The 20505-nt window shown below is 51.9% G+C and overlaps 1 protein-coding gene across 15 annotated transcripts in view; it reads right to left on the bottom strand.

The window, feature by feature from the left end:
- Positions 1 to 20505, bottom strand: part of GRB10 (growth factor receptor bound protein 10) — a 175126-nt gene that overhangs the window by 85637 nt on the left and 68984 nt on the right. For all 15 annotated transcript variants that reach the window (XR_010406626.1, XM_064575463.1, XM_064575466.1 and 12 more), the window contains one exon: positions 4717 to 4807. Coding sequence is in view for 10 of the 15 variants with exons in the window: in XM_064575463.1 (XP_064431533.1) it covers positions 4717 to 4807 (91 nt within the window). In the remaining 5 variants the exon portion in view is untranslated. The remainder of the gene's footprint in view (positions 1 to 4716; positions 4808 to 20505) is intronic.

The raw sequence follows: 20505 nt of genomic DNA, 5'->3' as shown, positions 1-20505 counted from the left end.
GAGTGAGAGTTCTTGCGGCTCCACCATCCTTGTCAGTGTTGCGTGTTGCCATTTTGTTTTTGCGATCCAGTCTCCATTTCCCTCGTATTGGCACAGTCACAGGGATGAACTTGCTCATGGTTTTCTTGTGTTATTGTCTGAACTCCCTGGCGTGCTCTCCATGTGGTTTTCCTGCACGCCCATCTTCCTCAAGAGTGTCTGTGCTGAAGGTTTGCAGTTTTGGTAGATTTTACAAAGGCCTGGGTTTTGGTTTTGTTCCCACCTATCGATACTTTCTTCATCATTCCCCTAATTTCTGATCTCAGTTTTTGTAACTATTTTCTCTACATTCCTTAGCATTCTTCATTTGTCATGCTCCTAATTTCCATTTTTCTGCCAAGATTACAAATGGGGTCTTGAACACTTTAAACAATTTTATACCTGCAGTACATGTATTTTTCACTCAATTCTAAATGACTGGTACTTTCATTGTGACTTCCGCTGTAATCCACGAGTGGGGCAAAGGTGTGTTTTAAAGTTTCCATGCACATGTTTATGTGTTTTCGTTTTGAACTTTTTCTGTTGATTTCCAATTTTACTCACTCTGGATCGAAGAATGCAGCTTGCATGAAATAGATTGCTTCAAATTCAGTGCAAAAAAATAAATTTAAAACATAAAATAAAATTTACTGCAGTTTCCCATACGTGGTCGACTTTTTAAAAAGCTACATAGATTTTAGAAAATAATCAAGAGTCTGTTGGGTGCAGGGTTCTATATGTTTCTACTAATCCGGGCCTGTTAATACTGTTACAGATACGATTGGAATGACTCTGACATATTTTGTATTTTCTACCTGACAACCTTTTTTATTTTTCACATCTTGTTTCTCTTCCTTTTCTATTGATGTTGGTTGTTTTTATTAAATATAGATTCCCTTATATCTTTTTCTGCTACATTAGAAACTATGTACGTGTATTGTTTTAGTAATTAGTCAATATTTTAGTTGCAACTAAGATTTTAAAATATGTAACTAAGGGGGCGCCTGGGTGGCTCAGTTGGTTGAGCATCTGACTCTTAGTTTCGGCTCAGGTCAGGACCTCAGGGTCATGAGATCGAGCCCTGTGTCAGGCTCCACGTTTGAGATTCTCTCTCTCCCTCTGCCCCCCACCCCAATAAATAAATAAAATCTTTAGAATACATAACTAAGTGTACATTTTTCTAATGCAGTCTCAAATTGTTTTATATTCTACTTCTCCTGAGTCTTATTATATAATTGCTCATGGAAAAAACCCTAAAATGGTATTATGATATAACCACACAGAGAACAAACCTCAACACACACACACACACACACACACACACACTCTCAGGGTGTCTAATTACCGGAAGTTCACTTTAACCTTCATTTAACAATTCATATGGAATTGACCTTGTGACATGTCGTCCCTTTCTCTGCGCATTACTGTGTCCCCTACTCGCTGCTTTGCAAGGCATTCACGATCTTCTTTCTAAAGTACAACTTTCAATAATCTTTCAGAGAAGGCCGACAGTAACAATTTTCTCAATCTTTGCCTGAAAAAGCTTTCTTTTGCTTTCAGTTCGTGTTGGTGTGAACCTGCAGATGGACAGTTGCTTTCCCTGCAGCGCTTTGAGAACACCCGCGTTAGCCTCTGGCACTTGCTGGGCACGCGTGGGCTGCCCGTCCGAAGGTCGTTCAGGCGATGGGAAGTCTGCATTTTCGCCGCAGACCTTCTCTTTGCCTTGGATTTCTGGAATCTTCCTAGATGCTTCCCAATGTGGATTAGTCTTCCCTTTTTCTCTTGGTTCTTTGAGCCCCCTCTGGGGACTGACTGTCCAGTTCTGGCCAATTCCCACCAGGCTCTCTTCAAATCCCCCCCTTCCATCCCCCCTGCACGCTCCAGGACATGTGAGTGTGTGTGTCCAATGGCCCGCTCGCATTTCCCAGGTCTCTCTGTGCTGTTAGGAGGTGATGCCAACTCATTAATTCTCCTTAGACTGAATCCGGAACTTTGAAAATGCCAATAACTATGTATTTCACTTCTAAAACATGGACTCCAACCCCCCCCCCATCGCCCCACTGCATTTCGGTTTGTCCTTTAGGACACCGTGCTTTCATCCACCTCCCTGAGCAGGACACGCACACTTCCTTCAAAGCCATGGTCAGACCCATCTTCGCTGCATGTGGAAAGCAGCGTTCTGGTGATTCTGGTGGCTGTATTTCTCAGTGTGTGGGGATTTCAGTTTGCAGACTCTTTGGGGGTGGCTTGTGCTCTGCCCCACCCCGGTGTGGGGATGGAGCAGGGCGCTCAGCACCACTGCTGTCTCTCGGAAGGCTGCCTGGGCCCTGCCAGCCGTGCCTGGCTCCCCGATCTGAACTGCCCTCCACTGCTGGTGTCTTCTAGAGCCCGGTGGAAATAAGCATGGGCACTGCTCACTCTCTAAAAACATCTGTCCCGTGGCCCACCTGCATGAGTCCTTCTGTTTTCCCTGTTCTACATGCAATGTGTGCAGAATTATTGAGGATTGGAGGGAAAGGTGTTCGAGGTGACGGGCGGAGACGCATTCACTCGTTCCCTTTGGCCCTGCTTCAGGTGCTGGGACGTGCCCGATTCTCAGCTTCAGCAGCCGGCATGTAACTGGAGCAAGGAAGGGAATCCGCTCTGTTCTGCATGAAGCCCGCTCCACCTTCTGTGCTCAACCCTCACGGCCACTCACCGAGCAGCTGTGAAATCCATGGGATACCTGAATGTACATCTTAGCTTTAAACCTTAAAAAAGCTTTAAGATTTACTTATTTATTTATTTATTTATTAAAATTCTTATTTATTTAACAGAGAGAGAGAGAGAACACAAGCAGGGAAGAAGCAGAGAGAGAAGAAGAAGCAGGTTCCCCGCTGAGCAGGGAGCCCAATGTGGGGCTCGATCCCAGGATCCTGGGATCATGACCTGAGCTGAAGGTGGACACTTAACTGACTGAGCCACCCAGGTGTCCCAAGCGTTAAGCTTTAAAAAGTTCTTTCCATGTAATTTTTTTTCTAACTTTTGGACTAAAGCATCAACATAGATTTTTATATGAACATTACCACCCAAACTTCGATTATTTCAGTTTAAATGAGACCCCTAGTAATCAGTGAAATGTAATCAATTAAAATGTTCCTAAGTTGCAAAGCCAATATTTACAAATCGGGTTTTTTTCTTGTTGCAAGGGCTCTCAAAGATGACCCTAACATTATGCTCGACACAGAAAATCCCAACTGTTTGACACGGCTTCTAACACTTGAGAAAACAGATCTTTGACTTCATGGGAAGCTCCCAGCTCTTATTTTTTGCTAAATTTCAACCTCTTTCTGATTAAGCCATTTTAAAAATCCTATTATCCTAATGCCTTCCAGCTCTAAAGCCTACAATGTATTGTACTTAACCTCTCCAGTAGTCCAAACCATGAGCTGAGCTGTGGGCATTTTTCCTGACCCCTCCCCCCCAGTCAGACTGCTTCCCCTCCCAGGCTGCTCCCTAACCGCCCCCCCCCCTTAACAACGTGTGCACCGTTGGACCTAATTTGCTTTTAACCCCTGTCCTTTCTTTCCCATGATGATCCCATCAGAAATTAATAGAACAGGAATAGAATCATAGCAAGGCAGAGAACTCAAGAGCACAGACACACAAAACTAGCCTGAGTGCAAATATACACACGCCAACATCAAGAGGACTGCACCACGGAGGAGACCCTGACAGGTAACGTCAGGTTCCCCTCATGTTGCATCCTGAGAGAACTCATGTGGAACTGATTCTGAAGTTCTGCTCACTGCGGTTGGCTCACAGAAGAGAAATACAGGTTTCCCCTCACTATTCGGAGCTCAGCGTTCCTGTGAAACCTTTCCTAAGCCGAAACGGTGTAAGACAAAGAAGCAATTACCATTAATTCAGAGGACAAATTTGGGGAGCGTTCCAAGAGCCAAAAACCACCTGTCTCAGCCTCCTCTGATAACGGATGAACAAAAGACCTGGAGATAAACGGCAGGTGCTCACAGCTCTGACGCTGGATGCTGAAATGCTGCACGCAGCTCAGGGGGAAGGAGCTTGGCGAGGCCACCGTCCTGCTCAGCACCCGCTGCCTCTAGAATGGCTCTCTGCAAAAGCAAGGCTGAGTCTTTCTTCCTTCCTTTTTTTTTTTTTTTTTTTGTTTAGTATGTTGTTTATTTGTGAGAGAGAGAGAGAGAGCACAAGCAGGGGGAGCGGCAGGAAGAGGGAGAAGCAGGCTTCCCGCCAAGCAGGGAGCCCAATGCAGGACTCGATCCCAGGACCCTGGGATCATGACCTGAGCCGAAGGCAGATGCTTAACCCAACGAGCCACCCAGGTGTCCCAAAAGCAATGCTGAGTCTTTCTTTCTAAAAGCGGAAATCCTCTGGATTTCTTTAGGTGAGCAAAAAACAGGTACTAAGGTAGGTCTTTCGTGAAAGCAAAGTAGCATGAAACAAACTTTCAAAAAGGAGGGGATGCCTGTATATCAAGATATCGCAACCACGTTTTGTTGCTTTGTTTTGTTTTCTTCTGTTTAAGAATTTGTTTTCCTTACAAGAGGAAAAGAGCCGAGGTCAGAACCTTCTCACGTGAGTGCCAAGAACAGTTTCGCAGAATACAGAGTCCCAGCACTGTGGCAAAGCTGCAGGGGGGGCTCATGGCATCCGTGGCACCACGTTTTTGTCATTCCTTACCCTGGTGATTCGTGAGCCGGTCCGGCGGGGCAGGGAAGCCAGGTCCTGCCAGATCTCGTGGACTGAGGGGGGGCGTCTGTTCCACCTGGTCCTGGAAAAGGCGGGAGCACAAAGGCTTTGGTCAAAGGAAGCACTTCACTCTTGTCCACATCCACCCTCCCCCGCATGTCCTTCTTCTTCAACTTCTTACTTCACTGTATTCACCTTCTTGGTTTTTAAACGTCGGTTGTTTAAAATACACCGGTATCAGGGAAGTTAATCATGGAAAGGGGCCACCTGCTTAGCAAGGGCATCAGAAGAGAAGTTACTCTAGGTCTCTGGCTTAAATTGCTTTGCCTGAATAGCAATTCAAAAAGAATTATTATCAACTGTTGGATTTGAGCACAAAATATAAATAATTAGCATTCCACAGAGCACATGCATTTTCTGCAACAATTACTGGTAATCAAGCCCTAGGCGGTCTGTTATCTGGTACGGAAACATCCAGAGACTGCTTTATAATTGGCCCCCTCTACAAAGCAGAAGGGCCCAGCGGCATTTTTTTTCTTTCTTTCAGACGTCAGGATGAGGACAGAAATTTTAGGCAAAAGTTAAAACAGCAATGTTACAATCAACTCCACAACTCTAGGGAATAAACGTCTTCGTGAAGATTATAATCAAGCCAATGAAAGACAGGTTAAAATGTGGGAAAAGAAAATGGGCCTTTTCATATTTACGCACTTAGAATACTAGCAGGGATTAACGTGGGGTGGAAAGAGGTCAAGTTTCGCTTTCAGATTTGAGAAATTCTGAGATTTTTACACTGCACGTGGATTACCTCCATAATTAGGTCTTAAAACTGTGTCTGCAAGGAACATCTACTATCGGCATAAGGAGCAGGCAACTCGGCGCCTCATCCCTTCCTACGCAAAGGGACCTCTTGGTACCGCCACCTGTCTCAGGTGGAATATTCCCCAAGCTGTGCCGGGCTGGACTCCCAATTTACAGCTGGGGACACTCAGGCACAGGAAGGTTATGTCCACCTTACTGCCCCCTGCCAGGAAGGGGCAGTCCTGGTATTAGAACCCAGGTGGTGGGGTTCAGAGCCCACGTGCCTTCCCACCCACGCAGCCCAAGAAACTCAGAAAAGTTCATTCATTTTGACAAGTCTCTCTGTCACCTGCATGCTCCCCAGCAAGCAAGTGGCTCTCTGTCCAGAGCCTCAGCCTGGGGTTGTAGAAACGGATGGAGGATACTCTACTCCCTCTGCTATGTGAACGCCAACCTGCGTGTGCACATACACGTGGGTCTGGTCCATGCTGTGCGGGGGGGGGGGGGGGGAGAGGGACTGGAGGGGGCGGCACTCGCTAGAGCTGGGGAGGTAGAGACGGGGGCACTGGGGAGAGAGTCCAGAAGGGTCAGCTCCCTGACATCTACCACTCAGCAGAAGGGAGCTCAGTCCCTGAGACCACAGTCACACTTGCCCCCAGAAAATCTGAAGAAAACTGATCCAAGCCCCAAGGTGTGAGAGGGTGTCTTCACTGCTTGTCTCTGTCCAAAAAAATAGCTTCCTTTTTGATTTTTAATCATAGACGTAATACTTGCTAACTCTGAGAACGTAGATGCTAAAGAAAAGCTTAAAGAAAAAACTTCAAATGAACTTCTCTTCTTTCACCCTTGGATGATACCCTATCAGTTTTTGGTCTGTTCTTCCAGAGATGAGAAAAAATGCACCAACGTGGTACGTCTGGGGGCAATGTTTGAATTACTTATGGAGAATGTATAGGTTACATTTGGATCGCGTGGGGGTTACAAGTGATCCTGATTTAAAAAAAAAATGGATTCATAATCAAATGACACATGTTACTGAATTTCAGCCTATCTTTCTGAAATTTCCCACAGCAACAAAGCATCTGCATTAGCACTTCCAAGCCCTGGACCGCTCCACTGGGTGGGCGAGCAGCGTGACTTCGGAACCCATACCCTACCAATGAGCAGGTGGTTAGCGAAGAATGGAAGTTTCTGGTTAGGAAAGAGGAGAGGAGCTGGTTTGCAGGACACGGAGTCCGGAGGCAAGAGCAAACCCACCAGGAGCTCTGCGGAGGTGCTGAGGACGGAGCTGGGTTGTCAGGGTCAGCGCACGAGGTGGCACCTCCCAGACCCCCAAATGCAGTGCAGCACCTCCTTCTGAGGTCACCCCAGCTCGTTTCTGCAATCCTCCATGCAATCGGCTCTTTACCATCCGGGATAAATATTTTTTCCTTCTTTTCCAAGTTTTAAAACAAGCAGGTCAATTTTTGGAAACAGGGCAGACAGAAGTACAATAAAAATGCGCCTGAATCCCCTGACGGTAGGTAGGGTAACTGACGGCACTCTCGGGGACTTAGCACCTCTAGACACCATGGAAATCACACGGTGTGAATGATCCGGGGTCCTGCCTCCCCCTCCCCCATGAGCTTGACAAGATATGGTTTTAAAACCTTGGTATTTTTTTCAGATTCTAAACTACCCTAAGTACACACTTGTAGCCAGTTGCAAGTTTCAGACGGCGTACTAACAATCCGATCAACACCTCTGTGCATAAAACCCTGTCCGCATTTCTGATTATTCCGGATTATCTTCCGGACCCCTGGAAATTGAACCACTAGACCAAAGGTTTCACACGTATTTTTCTCTGAGCTTAGATACATACTGTCAAAATCCTGTTCACACAGTTTACCCTTCCACCCAAAACAGAGAAGAAGTGCCCGTTTCATAATATCTGTGGCAGACTGAGACTGGTGATCTTTCTGGAATTTTTTCTTGCCAATCCCAGAGGTAAACTGTGGCCTCGGCCTGTGGTTTTCAGTGCAGGTCTCAAATACCGAAGCTGACCATTTTCCAGAGCTTCTCAGCCCTTTGTCCTTCTTCTTTTGGACTACTCTCTGATGGGTCAGCGGGACGAGTGCCCGAGGGCACCAGGGCTTTCCAATCAAGCCAAGCCTACCGCCACCCCTCGGGAGCTGAGCCCCCCTTGGGGCCAGTTCTCTGGAGTCTGACTCAACTGACTCATCTGTAAAATGGGTTCGATGACCCCCTCTGGGATTGCTGGAGGCTTTATTTACAACACCAAGTGCAAAGCCAGGGCCCGAGGCCGGGCAAGCACTCGGCCTATGGACGTGGGCTTCCTCCACCCCCTGGAAACTCGTGTTTGTGCCTCCATATTCCTCCAGGATGAGCTCTTGACATGTAAGAAACTGTTTGCTCGTGTCTGTTGCAAATGCTTTTCCCAGCTTGTCTATCTGCAGTCTTAACTAAACTTTTGATTCTCAAAAGTGTAACTCAACGTAGGCAAGTTTACTGAACTTTCCTTCCCGGTTCATCGTGGCAAGATTGATGACTGCCTTCATCCTCTCTCCAGGAAACTGGAGAGCGTCCGTGTATGTTTTATTCTGGTCTCTTTTCGACATGACGTATTCCTCGCTCATCTCGCTGACATTTATACTGGTGGACGGGGAAGAGGTGAGACCATTACCTGGCCCCCCGTTCACTCTGCCCTTTCTGCCTGAGCCTGAAGGTCACCTTCATCCCACCTTATAATCTCCAAACCCACGCGTGTCTGAGCCTCGGCCACACTCGTGCGTGGGTCCCACGGATCTGCCCGTCCCGAAGCCATGGCCACGCTCTCCATCTTCACGGCTTCTGACACATTTTCGTTGGCACCCACTTCCCCCTTGCTTCTTTTGCATGGATCCCTCTTCCTCGAATTGTCTCAAGGTTTGCTTAAATTATTAAAACTTCTCTTCTGGCGTATTTCCTTACATATAAGTGAGCAATTACTACCCATTATGGACATGGATGCTGGTTGTAGACCATCTGGTTGAAATCAAATGGCACGTACATCAGCAGAGTATAAACCAAGGGTCCAGCCTCCCTGTGCCTCAGGCCCCACCCAGCCTGTCTCTCTGGGAACAGACAAGCCCCCGGGGTGTCTCCTGCGCAGGCTCAAGTCCAAATCCGAGACCCCGTCGCCCCCTCCACGTGCCACCGTCCCTAAGCACTCCTCTCGTCAGTGGCAAGCAGACCTGACCCCACAGAGACATTGATTTAGAAGACAAGGACCTTCCAAACCTAATTTAGGCAACCTTGTCACCAGATTTAGCAAATGCAAATACAGGCTGTCCAGCAAAACCTGAGTTGCAGATAGACAAACTAACCACTTTTGGGTCTAAGTCAGTCTCAGGCATTGCATGGGACTTGTCCAAAAAAACATTTTTGTGGTTTATCTGAATTTAACTGGGCATCCTATACTTCATCAGGCAGCTCTGTACCTCAAGGACCGTTCAAAATCCGACAGGTTTGCGTGACAAATTACAGCGGTAAGAACAAAATCTCGATGCGTGGCTCGTTTGTTCGCATATAAGACTCCCAAGTCAAAAAAAAAAAAAAAAAGTACTTTAAAGAATTCAACAGGTGGAAGCTTCAGACAAGAATCCTATTATCCTGGGGGCGCCTGGGTGGCTCAGTCGTTAAGCGTCTGCCTTCGGCTCAGGTCATGATCCCAGGGTCCTGGGATCGAGCCCCGCATCAGGCTCTCTGCTCAGCAGGAAGCCTGCTTCTCCCTCTCCCACTCCTTCCTTGTGTTCCCTCTCTCGCTGTCTCTCTCTCTGTCAAGTAAATAAATAAAATCTTTAAAAAAAAAAAAAAAAGAATCCTATTATCCTGGGAAGTGAGAAAGGACGCAATAGTAGGAAACTGCTAGTGTTTGTAAAATAAAGCCCGGGGAGAAGCAAACCACCAGTGCAGGGGAAGGTCAGGCGCAACTGTCCCTCTTGAAAGGCAAACAATGGCACTCGGCCAGGCTCAGGGTCACGAAAACTGGGACAGGAGTAACATGCCTGTCCCTATGCCGGCGTGGTCTCCCGGGGCTCTTTTTTGTTTGTCCGGGTGGGTTTCCTGTTCCAGGTTAGTGAGCCTCCCCGTAGGGTCAGGAGCAGCCCTATGGAGCGTCCTCCTCTGCAGGAGGCCTGGGGCCTCGCTGGGGGCCTGGGGGGTGGGGGTCCAGGATTCTTCTCCAAGGTGGCTGCTCGCTGCTAAGGCTGCTGTAAACCAGAGCCCTTCATTGCTGGGCTGTCTACCTCTAGGGAAGGCGGGGAGCCTGGAAGAGCCCTTAATTAGCGATGCTGGTCACTTCACTATTTGGTGCTGACGCAGGTATTATGAAACGGGCACTTCTACATCCATTTGGCTGTAGAAATACTTTCCAGAGTCAGAAGCAGGCATCCAGTGGAGCAGGGCAGAAATGCAGCCTCCATTAATACGAAGAAGAGCGGTACCCCCTGTAGAATGACCTTGTGCGGAGTGATTTCCTTCCACCCACACTAAGCCCTGCAACGTGGGGGGTGGACGTGGGGGGAATGACCCTGCAGTGGCAGCCTGGGCCAGCATGCTGGTCCCAGAGCTCCCACAGGACTTGGCGATGGGGCACAGGGAGGGGACGAGGGACGGCTCCTCCAGCTGGGCAGTGCTCTCCTCTAGAAAGTTCCTTCTTGAGTCACACTTCTGGGGGTTACATGAATGCCCCCCCACCTCGCTCCTTCAGACCCCTCCAGCCCCCTCCCTGAAGCACTTCCTCCCCTGGCAGGAGCGTGCCCACTGTACGCGCTGAGTGAGACCCCTGCCCAGGGAGGCAGGTGCTGACCCTCCCTCGCTCGGCTAACGAAGAACCCAAGGTTTCAAAGACCACCCGGAAAAGGTGCCTCGAGCCGGGGTCTGAACCCAGTGGGCCTGGCCGTCAGGGTAGCAGGAATCAATGGGAGGTCAGACCGCCAGGGGGAACTGCTGAGAAATGCAGACTCCCAGGCCTGCGGGCCTGCAAGGTCCTGACTGCAGGGGTGGGGCTGAGTCTGAGCACCTCACCCCGGTGATTCAGTTCTACTGAATATTCCGGGGGGCCGCCTTCCTACCCTGGCTTCCCTCCAGCTAGAACGCACAGCTCGCAGCAGGTAGGCCGCCCCATCCTGCTCTGCCCGGGGATTCTTCGCTCTCTGGAATGTTCTCTCCCTTGCCCTCCACACGCATGAGGCACTCATCTTCAAGGCCTCGCTGGGAAGCCAGCTCCTTCTGGAGCTTCTCTGACAGCCCAGATGAAAACAGTCTCTTACCCCTCCTCCCGCCGCGCTCTTTAATTCAGTGCGTGCCCCTGCCCGCTGACGTCCCCAGACGCGGGGCAGGGACACCTCCGCCCCCCCACAGTGAGGTGGTGAAGGTGAGGGCCGGCTGGGAGGAAGGCCATGGAGCCCAGCAAGAAGAGTGGAGGAGACGCATCATGACCCGGCCTGGGCACCCATGGAGCCAGACTCCACACGCGCGGCGGCGGCAATGGGGGCGTCGAATACCTCATTGCCCACACTGGCTGCCAGACAGCACAAGCCGCCCAAGAGGAACACCGCTCTCGAGATGGAGAATGTCCGCCGGGCGGTTTGAGCCGTTTCCCGATCTAAAAACGCAGGACCGACGCGGGCCTCGGGGAGCGGGTGGGGGGCTTCAGTGAGACAGGAGCGTAACAGTCAGCACGGAGTCTGCTGGGGAACAAAGGGGAGCGTACGGCGGAAGGCCAGACTCCAGGGTCCAACCCCAGGCTGCCACCTGTCAGTCAGCTGTGTGACTTCATGCATCTGTGGGCGTCCTCGGGGCCGACTGGCGGCTTCGTCCGTTGGCCCGGAGGAATAAATTAAGGCGCTCTAAACAAAGGGCTGATCCAACAGCTAAAGGTTCCAGGCCCTGAACAGCAGGGACAAGACAAGGCGTCCCTAAGAGACATGTCTCTCTAGTGGGTGTCGGGGCTGTGGCCTTGGTCCCACCCAGCGCACGACCTTTTCAGGGGAATAAAGGGACAGAAGGCGCCCTTCTTTACCCTGCTGAGAAAACCAAAGATGAACACCACAGAGAACAGAACGAGGGGGTCTGACGTGTCTTCGACTAGTGAGAATGTTCCATCAAAACCTCCAAGCCGAAGTCTTCATGCAGATAAATCACCCCCACACACGAATACCAATGCATGAGAATGCTGCGGGCAGGGGGCAGGGACAGCCCAGGGACGTGGTGAAGACAAAGCCACATGGGGCTGTCCCGGCGCCCCCACGCCCTCGCCCGGGCCAACCCCACTGTCGGGCAGGGAAGGACAGAACAGCATGGGCCCTACCCTCTGGGGCCCAGCAGCTCCCTTTCCCTCCAGGCGGCCCCCTCCTGCCCCCTGCAGCCCACCGCCCGGTGGGGTCCTGTTCCACCTCTGACACACAACAAGCCGAGGCTTCTGAAGGTCAGTACTCAAGTACAATCACCAAAGCTTTCGTCATTTGATAACAAAACGCAGTTAAAGTCGTAGAACAAATCAGAATCAGAATCCACTAAGCGATGAGCTTCCCGCCCTAGTGAAGAACACATGACTGAAGCATCAGTCCGCAATTCTAACCGGGAAAGCGTTGTCTTACAATATCACAAATTCCCTGACGCCCAAAGCCTACCGGATCAACCGTGTGCGCGTCTTCCTCTACGACCTCCAAACACGCACAGCGGGTTGTGACAAAGATTCCCCATGTAGCCTCCTCCCAGCTACAATTACTCATTTTTATGAAACCTTACTAGGTTTGTAGTAATTGCTCACCATGCCGGCCCTCCTATCTAGGAGGGAGAATACTGCCTTCTATTTCGACGGTATCATACGAGCCCCTGAGTCACACAGGAAAATACCTGGACTGCCACTCATCAGAGCAACAAAAACCTCTTCTCCAAAACAGTAAGACGCCAAGCACAGCAGGGACAAAACCACTGCTGAGAAAACCACCAGACTTTCACAAAAACCTCATCGCACCCAAGTGCCGTAGACCTGAACCGACACTGCCCTGTATTTACCATCTTCAGACACTTCTTTCTACACAACGATCTCTAAGTGCCCGGATTCTTGACATTACGAGCAAACGTAGTGTATGAATCACCTAGCTTTAAATTCGATCACCCACTCTACAACGCCAGGCATGGAAACATCCATTTCAGTAATGTGAGGGAGAAAGGAAGTCCACCAATCTCTTATTTTCTTTTGAGCAGCTCTACTGAGATATCAGTTACCTAACAGAACTTCACCTGTCATATTAAATGTACAATCCAACGAATGTTAGTGTAATTACAGTATTTGTACAACCATCACAATCTAAATTTAGAACATTGCCATCGCCCGCCCTACAGAGAAACCTCGTGCCCAGAGCCTGCTTAACTTGACAAATGGTTTTCCCAAAATAAAATGCCTTTGCCACGTCCATTTTCTTCCCGTCCTTTGATCTGGCATCCATCCCCCCCTTGAGTGAGGCAGCTCACCTCATGGTGAAGAGCACTAGCTCGAGGATTTCTAGAAATCACCAGCTCAGAGGCCTGGGCAAGGCACTAGCCCTCCCTCGGCGAGGGTCACCTCATGGGACGGTGCGGAAGACTTGGTGAGATCATGTGCATGAAGCACACTGTAAGTTATTAATAAGCTGCGATTTTCACGCGCATGCCCACTAATCCTGCTGTTACCACCACCTCCCCCGACCTCCATCTCCCTGACCTGCTCCCCTCCACCTGCTCCCTCCCCCCTCCTCCTCCTCTTCCACCAAGACTCCACCAGGGACTTTAGCCTGAGGACAGGGCAAAGGGCCACCTGGGAACAGCAGATCAACCGTGAGTCCATGCAGGATTACAGAACGCAAGTTCGGTTCATAGCACGCCTGCCTTCCTGCCTGCTTTCTGTTCCCAAAGCGAGTCCCATCCAGAGGGAAGCCAGAAGGGCAGTGCTTGACACGGGCCCCTGTGACCACGGGAGGTCAGAGCAGAGGAATCCGGCAGTGTGGACGCACCCACACCCTGAACTAGCTGTTCAGGCAGGAACAGTGGTAGCTTGCCGGTAGAAGTGAGCTCCACCACGAAGGCAAAGGCACGCCCAAGTGGAACCCCTCAGGCAAAAGTCCACAAGGCCTTCACCCCTCCGAGCACCTGGAGGCGGGTTCACGGCAGGATTTTCAAACCTGTCCCATAGGACACGCAAACCCCAGAACACAGGCTGCGTGTTCTCACCGCGCTGCTGCTGGTGACAGGCAGGCACGGCGCTGGTAAGAGAACACAGGTCCACCCTTCCTCTCCCTGCTTCTCCCCTGCTCTGCCTGTGCCGGCCTGGGGTCCTGCAGACTTCAGCCCCCCGGCCGACCCTTAACCCCGCATCGCTTGCAGGCCTTCTGCCCCCTGACTGGCCCTGATCAGAACCCCACCCGCCTCCCCTGCAGCCCCCAAAGGGAAAAATCAGCTCTTGGCATATGCAAGGCCCTCTAGCTACATCCAGGACTTTGATTCTGGATGTGCCTACGGGGGAACCAGCTCTAAATGGCTCGTACCTAAGCCCAGGCTTTGCTCTGGGGAAGGAGACCGCAGAGAGGCTGGCCCAGGGACAGAACAGGCAGCGATCACTCCCGGGGGCAGGCCTAGAGATCGGAGGTCAGGACGCCCACAGTTTCACAAGGGGTCGCGTCTCAGGAGCTCTAGTGGGGGAGGGGGGACAGAGTTCCAGCCCATACAATGACTGCGGCTCAGAAAAGGAGCCAGATACGTCAAGTCCGTGAAATGTTAACCAATAAGAAACATGATGGCCCAACGTTCCATAAAGTGGTGACAGCCCCGCACGTCCTGTGCACTAATTCTACCATCCACGCTTGCTTTTGTACGAGGCTGATGGTTCTCCAAAGTCAATAACTTACTGATTTTAAGTACAACCAGCGAGCGGCCTCTGTCAAAACTACAATGATGCTACAATTTTTTTTTTTTTAAGTAGGTTCCATGCTGGATATGGAGCCCAATGCAGGGCTTGAACTCCCGACCCTGGGATCGAGACCTGAGCTGAGATCAAGAGTCGGACACTTTACCGACTGAGCCACTCAGGCGCCCCGACCCCTAAATTTTTTAATGGCTATTCGGGTCATCTTACGGGATGTCCCTAACTCTAGAGAACAGTCAAGATGCGGAAGCCAAAGGCCACTGCGGGCTTCCCCAGGCTTTCTGGGATGGGAGCCCCTGGGGCAGGGGTCGCTGGCTCTCAACCACACACACCGTCAGCCCAGGTGGGGGAGTCAGGGCGCCAGGCATCCCCCACCCCTCCTGGGGGGAACCAACGACTCAGTGTCGATGAGACTGGGTCACTCAGCACCGCACAACCGCCCCCACGTTACCTAACCCAGAAGAGCAGGTGCAGGTCTGGGCGGGAGTGTGGAGGGCCCCCCATTTATGAAAGCACGTCTGCACCAGGCCCACGACATGCCCTTCTGTCTTCCTCCAACCAGCCAGGCAGCAGAAACAGTACAGTGAGGACATGTGATTGCAGGGCGCCCAGTCCCATTTTCCACTGCCCACGGGCTTTGTTCTCTGGGACCCCCGCCCTCGCGGAAAGGAAAACGAACAGAGAGCAAAACACGCGCACACACGCATACAACGTGAATCTGTTAGAACGGTCAGTAAGCAGCACGTGCGGCAACGTTAACGTCTACCCTGGCTCAGCAGCCCAGGAAATGAGACAGTACGGAAATCTCTACGCTGCTAATTAATTAATAAGGCCGACAATCAGAGTCCTCAACGTACTTCCCGAGGATCAGTCAAAATGCAACACGGGCAATGAGCACAATCTGACAAAGAAACCACGAACTTCCAAATGGAATAAAATGTGTTCTGACCCCACCCTGGCGACCTCTGGCCAACCATGACCCCAAGCTCTGGAAGACGGGCCTGGTGCCCGGTGTTCCCCCTGCTGCCCCCGGCCCGTTCCTGTCACAGATGACCGCGTGTACAGAGCTTCCCGGAGGCTCAAGGGACCAGGCCAGAGGGCCACCCACGAGCTGAGCCCCTCCCGGAGGCAAAGGGAATCGAGTCCCCCGGGCCACACACAGACCCAAACAAAAAGGACAAAGCAGAGGGTGTTAACAAAACGCCAGCACAGCTTGGACGCTGGGGCCATTGGGTTCAAAGTCCCCGTGACGATCCCTCAGCATCTCAGCGCTTGAGCTCCCTTGTCTGAAATGTGGGTCACAATCCCGAGGCCTCCCCAGTGGGGCGCGCAAAGCCTCTGGAGACACGTGAACCCAAGTTCGTTGGCTCGAAGCTCCCAGCTTTGTCTTGGTAACACCACCCCGTGCAACATCCACACTCACACCCGGGCAGGAAAGCACACGGTGCAGGGTCATCAGGATGCACCAATACGGGACTCTGTTCTGGGCAGAGCTCCCGCACCCCGCCCCCCGCACATGGCACACCCCCACCACGTGCCCCCAGTTAGCAGAACGACGAGAGGCACCTCTTCCACGAAGTTTTTCAAAACTACCTTTGAAAATCTGCGAAGGGCTCTCATTGGTCCTGGCTGACCAGGAAAAAGCCCCAGGGTTTACGATGATATAATCCTTGATGGTGGTGCTTCCTCATTTCTCCGTCTCTCTGGCGAGCGGAGGCCAGAAGGCCAGGGGTGAGCTGCAGCCCCGGGCCAAGAATCTGGAGGCAGAATGAGGAAGCTGGGTCTGGCCAGAGCTCCAGCCCGAGCCCCTCCTGCATCCCACCGGGGTTCCCACACCGCACCTGAACCAGGTATAATGGTCTTCTGAGGGTGGGTGGGACAGCAGGGAGGGGTAGGAAGAAGCTTCTAGAAGCACGCTGAAGGTCATGGCTGTCAAGTCAGGATGACGCTCGCTGGAGGGCTATCTTCGACAGAGCTTCGTGCAAAGCAAGTAGCCAAGACCAAGCAAAGGAGAAGCAGAGACCCCAGGGCACAATGAACTGGGTCCTCTGGCCCCGGCAGCTCCAGGGTCCTGGAGCTGCTGGTGCCGGGCAAACAAGACTTGGGTCAGCCCCTCCCAGTGGCAGGAGGACCGCCGGGTCCCAACCCCCACTTGGGTCACCAGAAGCAGATCATCACACCCTTCATGAATGAAAATCCTTTCTGTGGCGTGAGCCAAATGTTTATAAATCACCACCGTGACGAACTCCGCGATTCGAAGCAAATAAACTCCCTCTATGTGCCTTTTTCCTCCTCTATAAAGGGAGTTCTCGGGGCGCCTGGGTGGCTCAGTTGGTTAAGCGTCGGCCTTCGGCTCAGGTCATGATCTCAGGGTCCTGGGATCAAGCCCCGCTTCGGGCCCCCTGCTTGGCAGGAAGCCTGCTTCTCCCCTCCTGCTCCCCCCACTTGTGTTCCCTCTCTTGCCATCTCTCTCTCTGTCGAATAAATTTAAAAAATCTTTTAAAAAGTAAAATTAAATAAAGGGAGGTCTCTGGGCTACATGGTCTCTGTATTTCTTTTCAGCTCCAACGCTGCTTCTAGATACTACATGAAACGATCTGAGCCTAATCTAGTCCTAGGACCACGGCTACAACAGCATGAGGGGCCTCTGTGCTGCCCACCCAGATGGAATATCAAGGACTGAACAGACCCTCTCTCCTTAAATAAGTAAAACACTGAAATGGTTTTGTGCACTGGGCAGCAGGGAGCACAGGACCCTTATCTCTGAGAAAGACAAACTCGCTGCCCGGGGCGCCCACAATCTGCAGCACAAGGCAGGAGGACCTTTCGGGGAGACCTGTCTGGGGCGTCGGGCAAGCCGTCAGCCGAGTACTGGCTCGTGCATACAGCACGTCTGGAAACTCTCGGCCCAGGGCAAGAGCCACCGGAAAGAAGCAGGCAGAAGGACTCCTGGAGCTCACGCAGGTCGGAGCAAAGGTTGTGTCCACCTGCAGCCACAGTGGAAAAGCTCGTACACGTGGGACACGGGACGGAGCTCCCGAAAAGTCTTGCCTCCGTGGTGAGGGCAGGTGAGGCCCAGCACGCCAGGTAAAAAAAAAAAAAAAAGCAAGTTTCAGAAGGACCAACAGTCTCGAAGAAGCCTAACTGTTCGCATTAGAAATCCCCCCATATTCAAAGCAACACAAAAACAGGAGAAACAAAAAACCGCAGTGCTCAGCCGCCTCTGACACCCAATCCCAAACCAGCAGGCGTGAAGAGAAAGCAGGGTCCCTCAGGAGACGCGATGTCGGCCGAGAGAAAGAGCCCCGCAAACGTCGAAGATGACCCTGGAAGGTAGGAACGTTCGTGTAGCCTGGAGAGCAAGGCCGCACGTGTTCAGGAGGGTGAAAGCAAGCACAATCCTGAGGGGCACCAAACCCAACCCCAGGATGGGCCTGGCCGCAGGTGAGACGCCACACCCCCTCTCTGCTCTCCCCTCAGCCCAGCCGCTCCCCTGCGGTCTGGGAGGCTGGGGGTAGCAGAACCTGCACGAAGACACAGAAACTCTCCAAAATGAAGCACCCAGAGGAAAGCAAGGGGGGATCTCCCCTAAATCATGCCCCATGTGGGCAGAGGGGAGGGGACTCAGGTTTGGGACCAGGCAGAGCAAACCTGAACCCGGCACCTCCGCTCCCCAGTTGTCTAGCCTGAGCATGGTAAGTCAACATAAGTCTCTTGGCCTCCGTCCTCACAGGAAAACTGGGGAACAGCACCCACTTCAAAGGGTTTGCTGCGGAGACAGCATGAGGTGTTCAAACTCTGGCCGCAGACCCCAGTTCCCTCCCCATCCCCGAGACAGACACACCCCCTGTATGGGGGAGCAAGGAGGGTCTCCAGGTCTCCTTCAGAGGTGCACCCAGCCCCGCACACCTGGAAAGCAGCTACAAGTGACAGGCCACTCCAGCTTCAACCGCCAGCAGGGACACGGGGCCAGCCTCCGGCACAGAAGGTCCGGCTGCAGACTTGTGCTCCCAGCCCTGTGACCCAGGGCGTCGTGCTCAGGAGAAGCCGGGAGTGTGTGCGTATATGTGCGCGTGTGTGTGGAAAACACAAGCGCCACAAATTTAAACTGCACTCGGACACAGATAATCTCCAGATACTGTGACAGCCCCACCTTTGCCACAAAACATTTCCTTACCCAAGAACTCCCTGCTAGATCATGATCCTTGCTCCTTATCAACAGATCAGAGAGAGGCTTCCTTCCTGGGCCAGCAAACCTGCAACAGGTTTGACAAAGCTGCTGCTCAGGACCTGTACCCAAGGCCTCCTTCTCTAAAAAGCCGTTCCTGGCCTAACAGGATCCCTGGATCCGTTGAAAATCCTGATCCATAAACTCACTAACCCCAACCCTGCCAACCAGTCCTGGGGGGAGCTGTGAGGGGTAATAATAAGGTCCCAACAGAGCCATCACGTGACCCTGTTCCAACGAGGCCCAGAAGGGAGTTGCTGGGAACAAAGCAGGTCCCTCCCACTCCAGGAAAGCCCCAGACCCTAGGGAGCCCAGTGAGACAGGGATGGACGCTCAGGGTGCAGACTGCACAAATGTCACAGACCAGCAGACCAAGTGCCAGGCTAGCAGACGGGACAGGCTCGTGCAATGGTGTTCACCAGGTGACCGAAGCGTCCGGGAAAAGGACATTCCATGCCTACTCAAAGGCTGGATACGTGGCTGACCAGGAGGGTGGTGAATGGACAGAGGAGAGGCTACTTTTAGGTGATGAGAAGACAGGTTAATTGCATCTGAAACTTCTGTGTTTTGAAATGCTGGCATTACACTGGTCCCCAGAAATACTTCAGTGACGGCCAGCCAGCCAGCCAGCCAGACGCCCCTCAGGCAGGTGCTCAAGCCAGACAGAAGAGTCAGCTTCAAACTCTTCCTGCTCCACATTCCATTCCACCCTGCTACCACATCCTGATGACTCGGCCTTCTAAATATACTTGGACACACATTTCTCTTATGGCCACTGCAGTGTCCTAGGCTCAGGCGGCCCCGTCTCGCCCTGAAGCCCTGACTCAGAGTAGCTCAGAGGGGACTGTGGTGTCCCCACCACACAGCAAGCAGGGCAGGCAGAGGATGGGGTGCAGTCCCGCGCCACGCACAGGATACAGGGTCAAGCCTGGGGACTCACAGGTCTGCACCCTCAACCCGCACTCTACCCCTGATCTTCTGTCCTAGAAGACCACAGACCGAAATGGACTCCAAACGCGTTTGTTCAGTAAGAAGCAGGTTTCATATGCACGTGGGAGCCTAAGATACACGCCCCCCCCACCCCCCCACCCCCCCGCTGGAAATCAGCCGGGGAAGGTGGGAAAGCACAGACTGCTTTTCACTGCTCTCGGGTCCGAGAAAGTTTCTCGAACCAATGAAAAGATGTCTGTGATCACGGATCAACGTCCTCAAGCTCATCGAGGACTGACATATTTACCAGCATGGCATAGTCCCGGGGCACCTGATCAGCTTCAGAGACTCTGGAATCTGACCACTCGGCTGCCTAAGAACAGAGAAATACAGCCAATCTTCAAAGAGACTCACCTGCTCAGCAACTGTCTACCTACTCAGTGGCCAGTAACTTTAGCCCTTTTAAAGCACAGGTCCTGCCCTCTTGGCTTTGTGTGTTATCTGGACAAAACAGATAATAAACCATAATCACACCATGCAATTTACTCATTTATAATTGAAGTGGATGATGCCGTGGAATAATCAAAGGAAAGCACAGAGCAGGTAAGTGGGGGAGGAAGCTGCAATTTAAAGAAAAGAGAAAGGAAGGGCTCCCTGAAAAGGAAGGGTAAGGACCACCCGCACAAGGCAATTTCAGTGTCTTCATCTTTTTTTTTTAAGTTAATTTTTTTAGAGAGAGAGAGAGAGAGAGTGTGTGAGTGGGGTGCAGAGAGGGGCAGAGGAACAGAATCATAAGCCCCGCATGGAGCCCGACCCGCGGCTCGATCTCACCATCCCGAGATCATGACCTGAGCCGAAATCAAGAGTCAGAGGC

Source organism: Mirounga angustirostris, unplaced genomic scaffold (assembly GCF_029215605.1).
Source record: "Mirounga angustirostris isolate CCGP_5_RB_7025 unplaced genomic scaffold, mMirAng1.0.hap1 SCAF_12, whole genome shotgun sequence".
Classification (NCBI taxonomy): domain Eukaryota; kingdom Metazoa; phylum Chordata; class Mammalia; order Carnivora; family Phocidae; genus Mirounga; species Mirounga angustirostris.
Note: the sequence above shows the minus strand (reverse complement) of the source record. Positions and strands in the feature narration are given on the sequence as shown.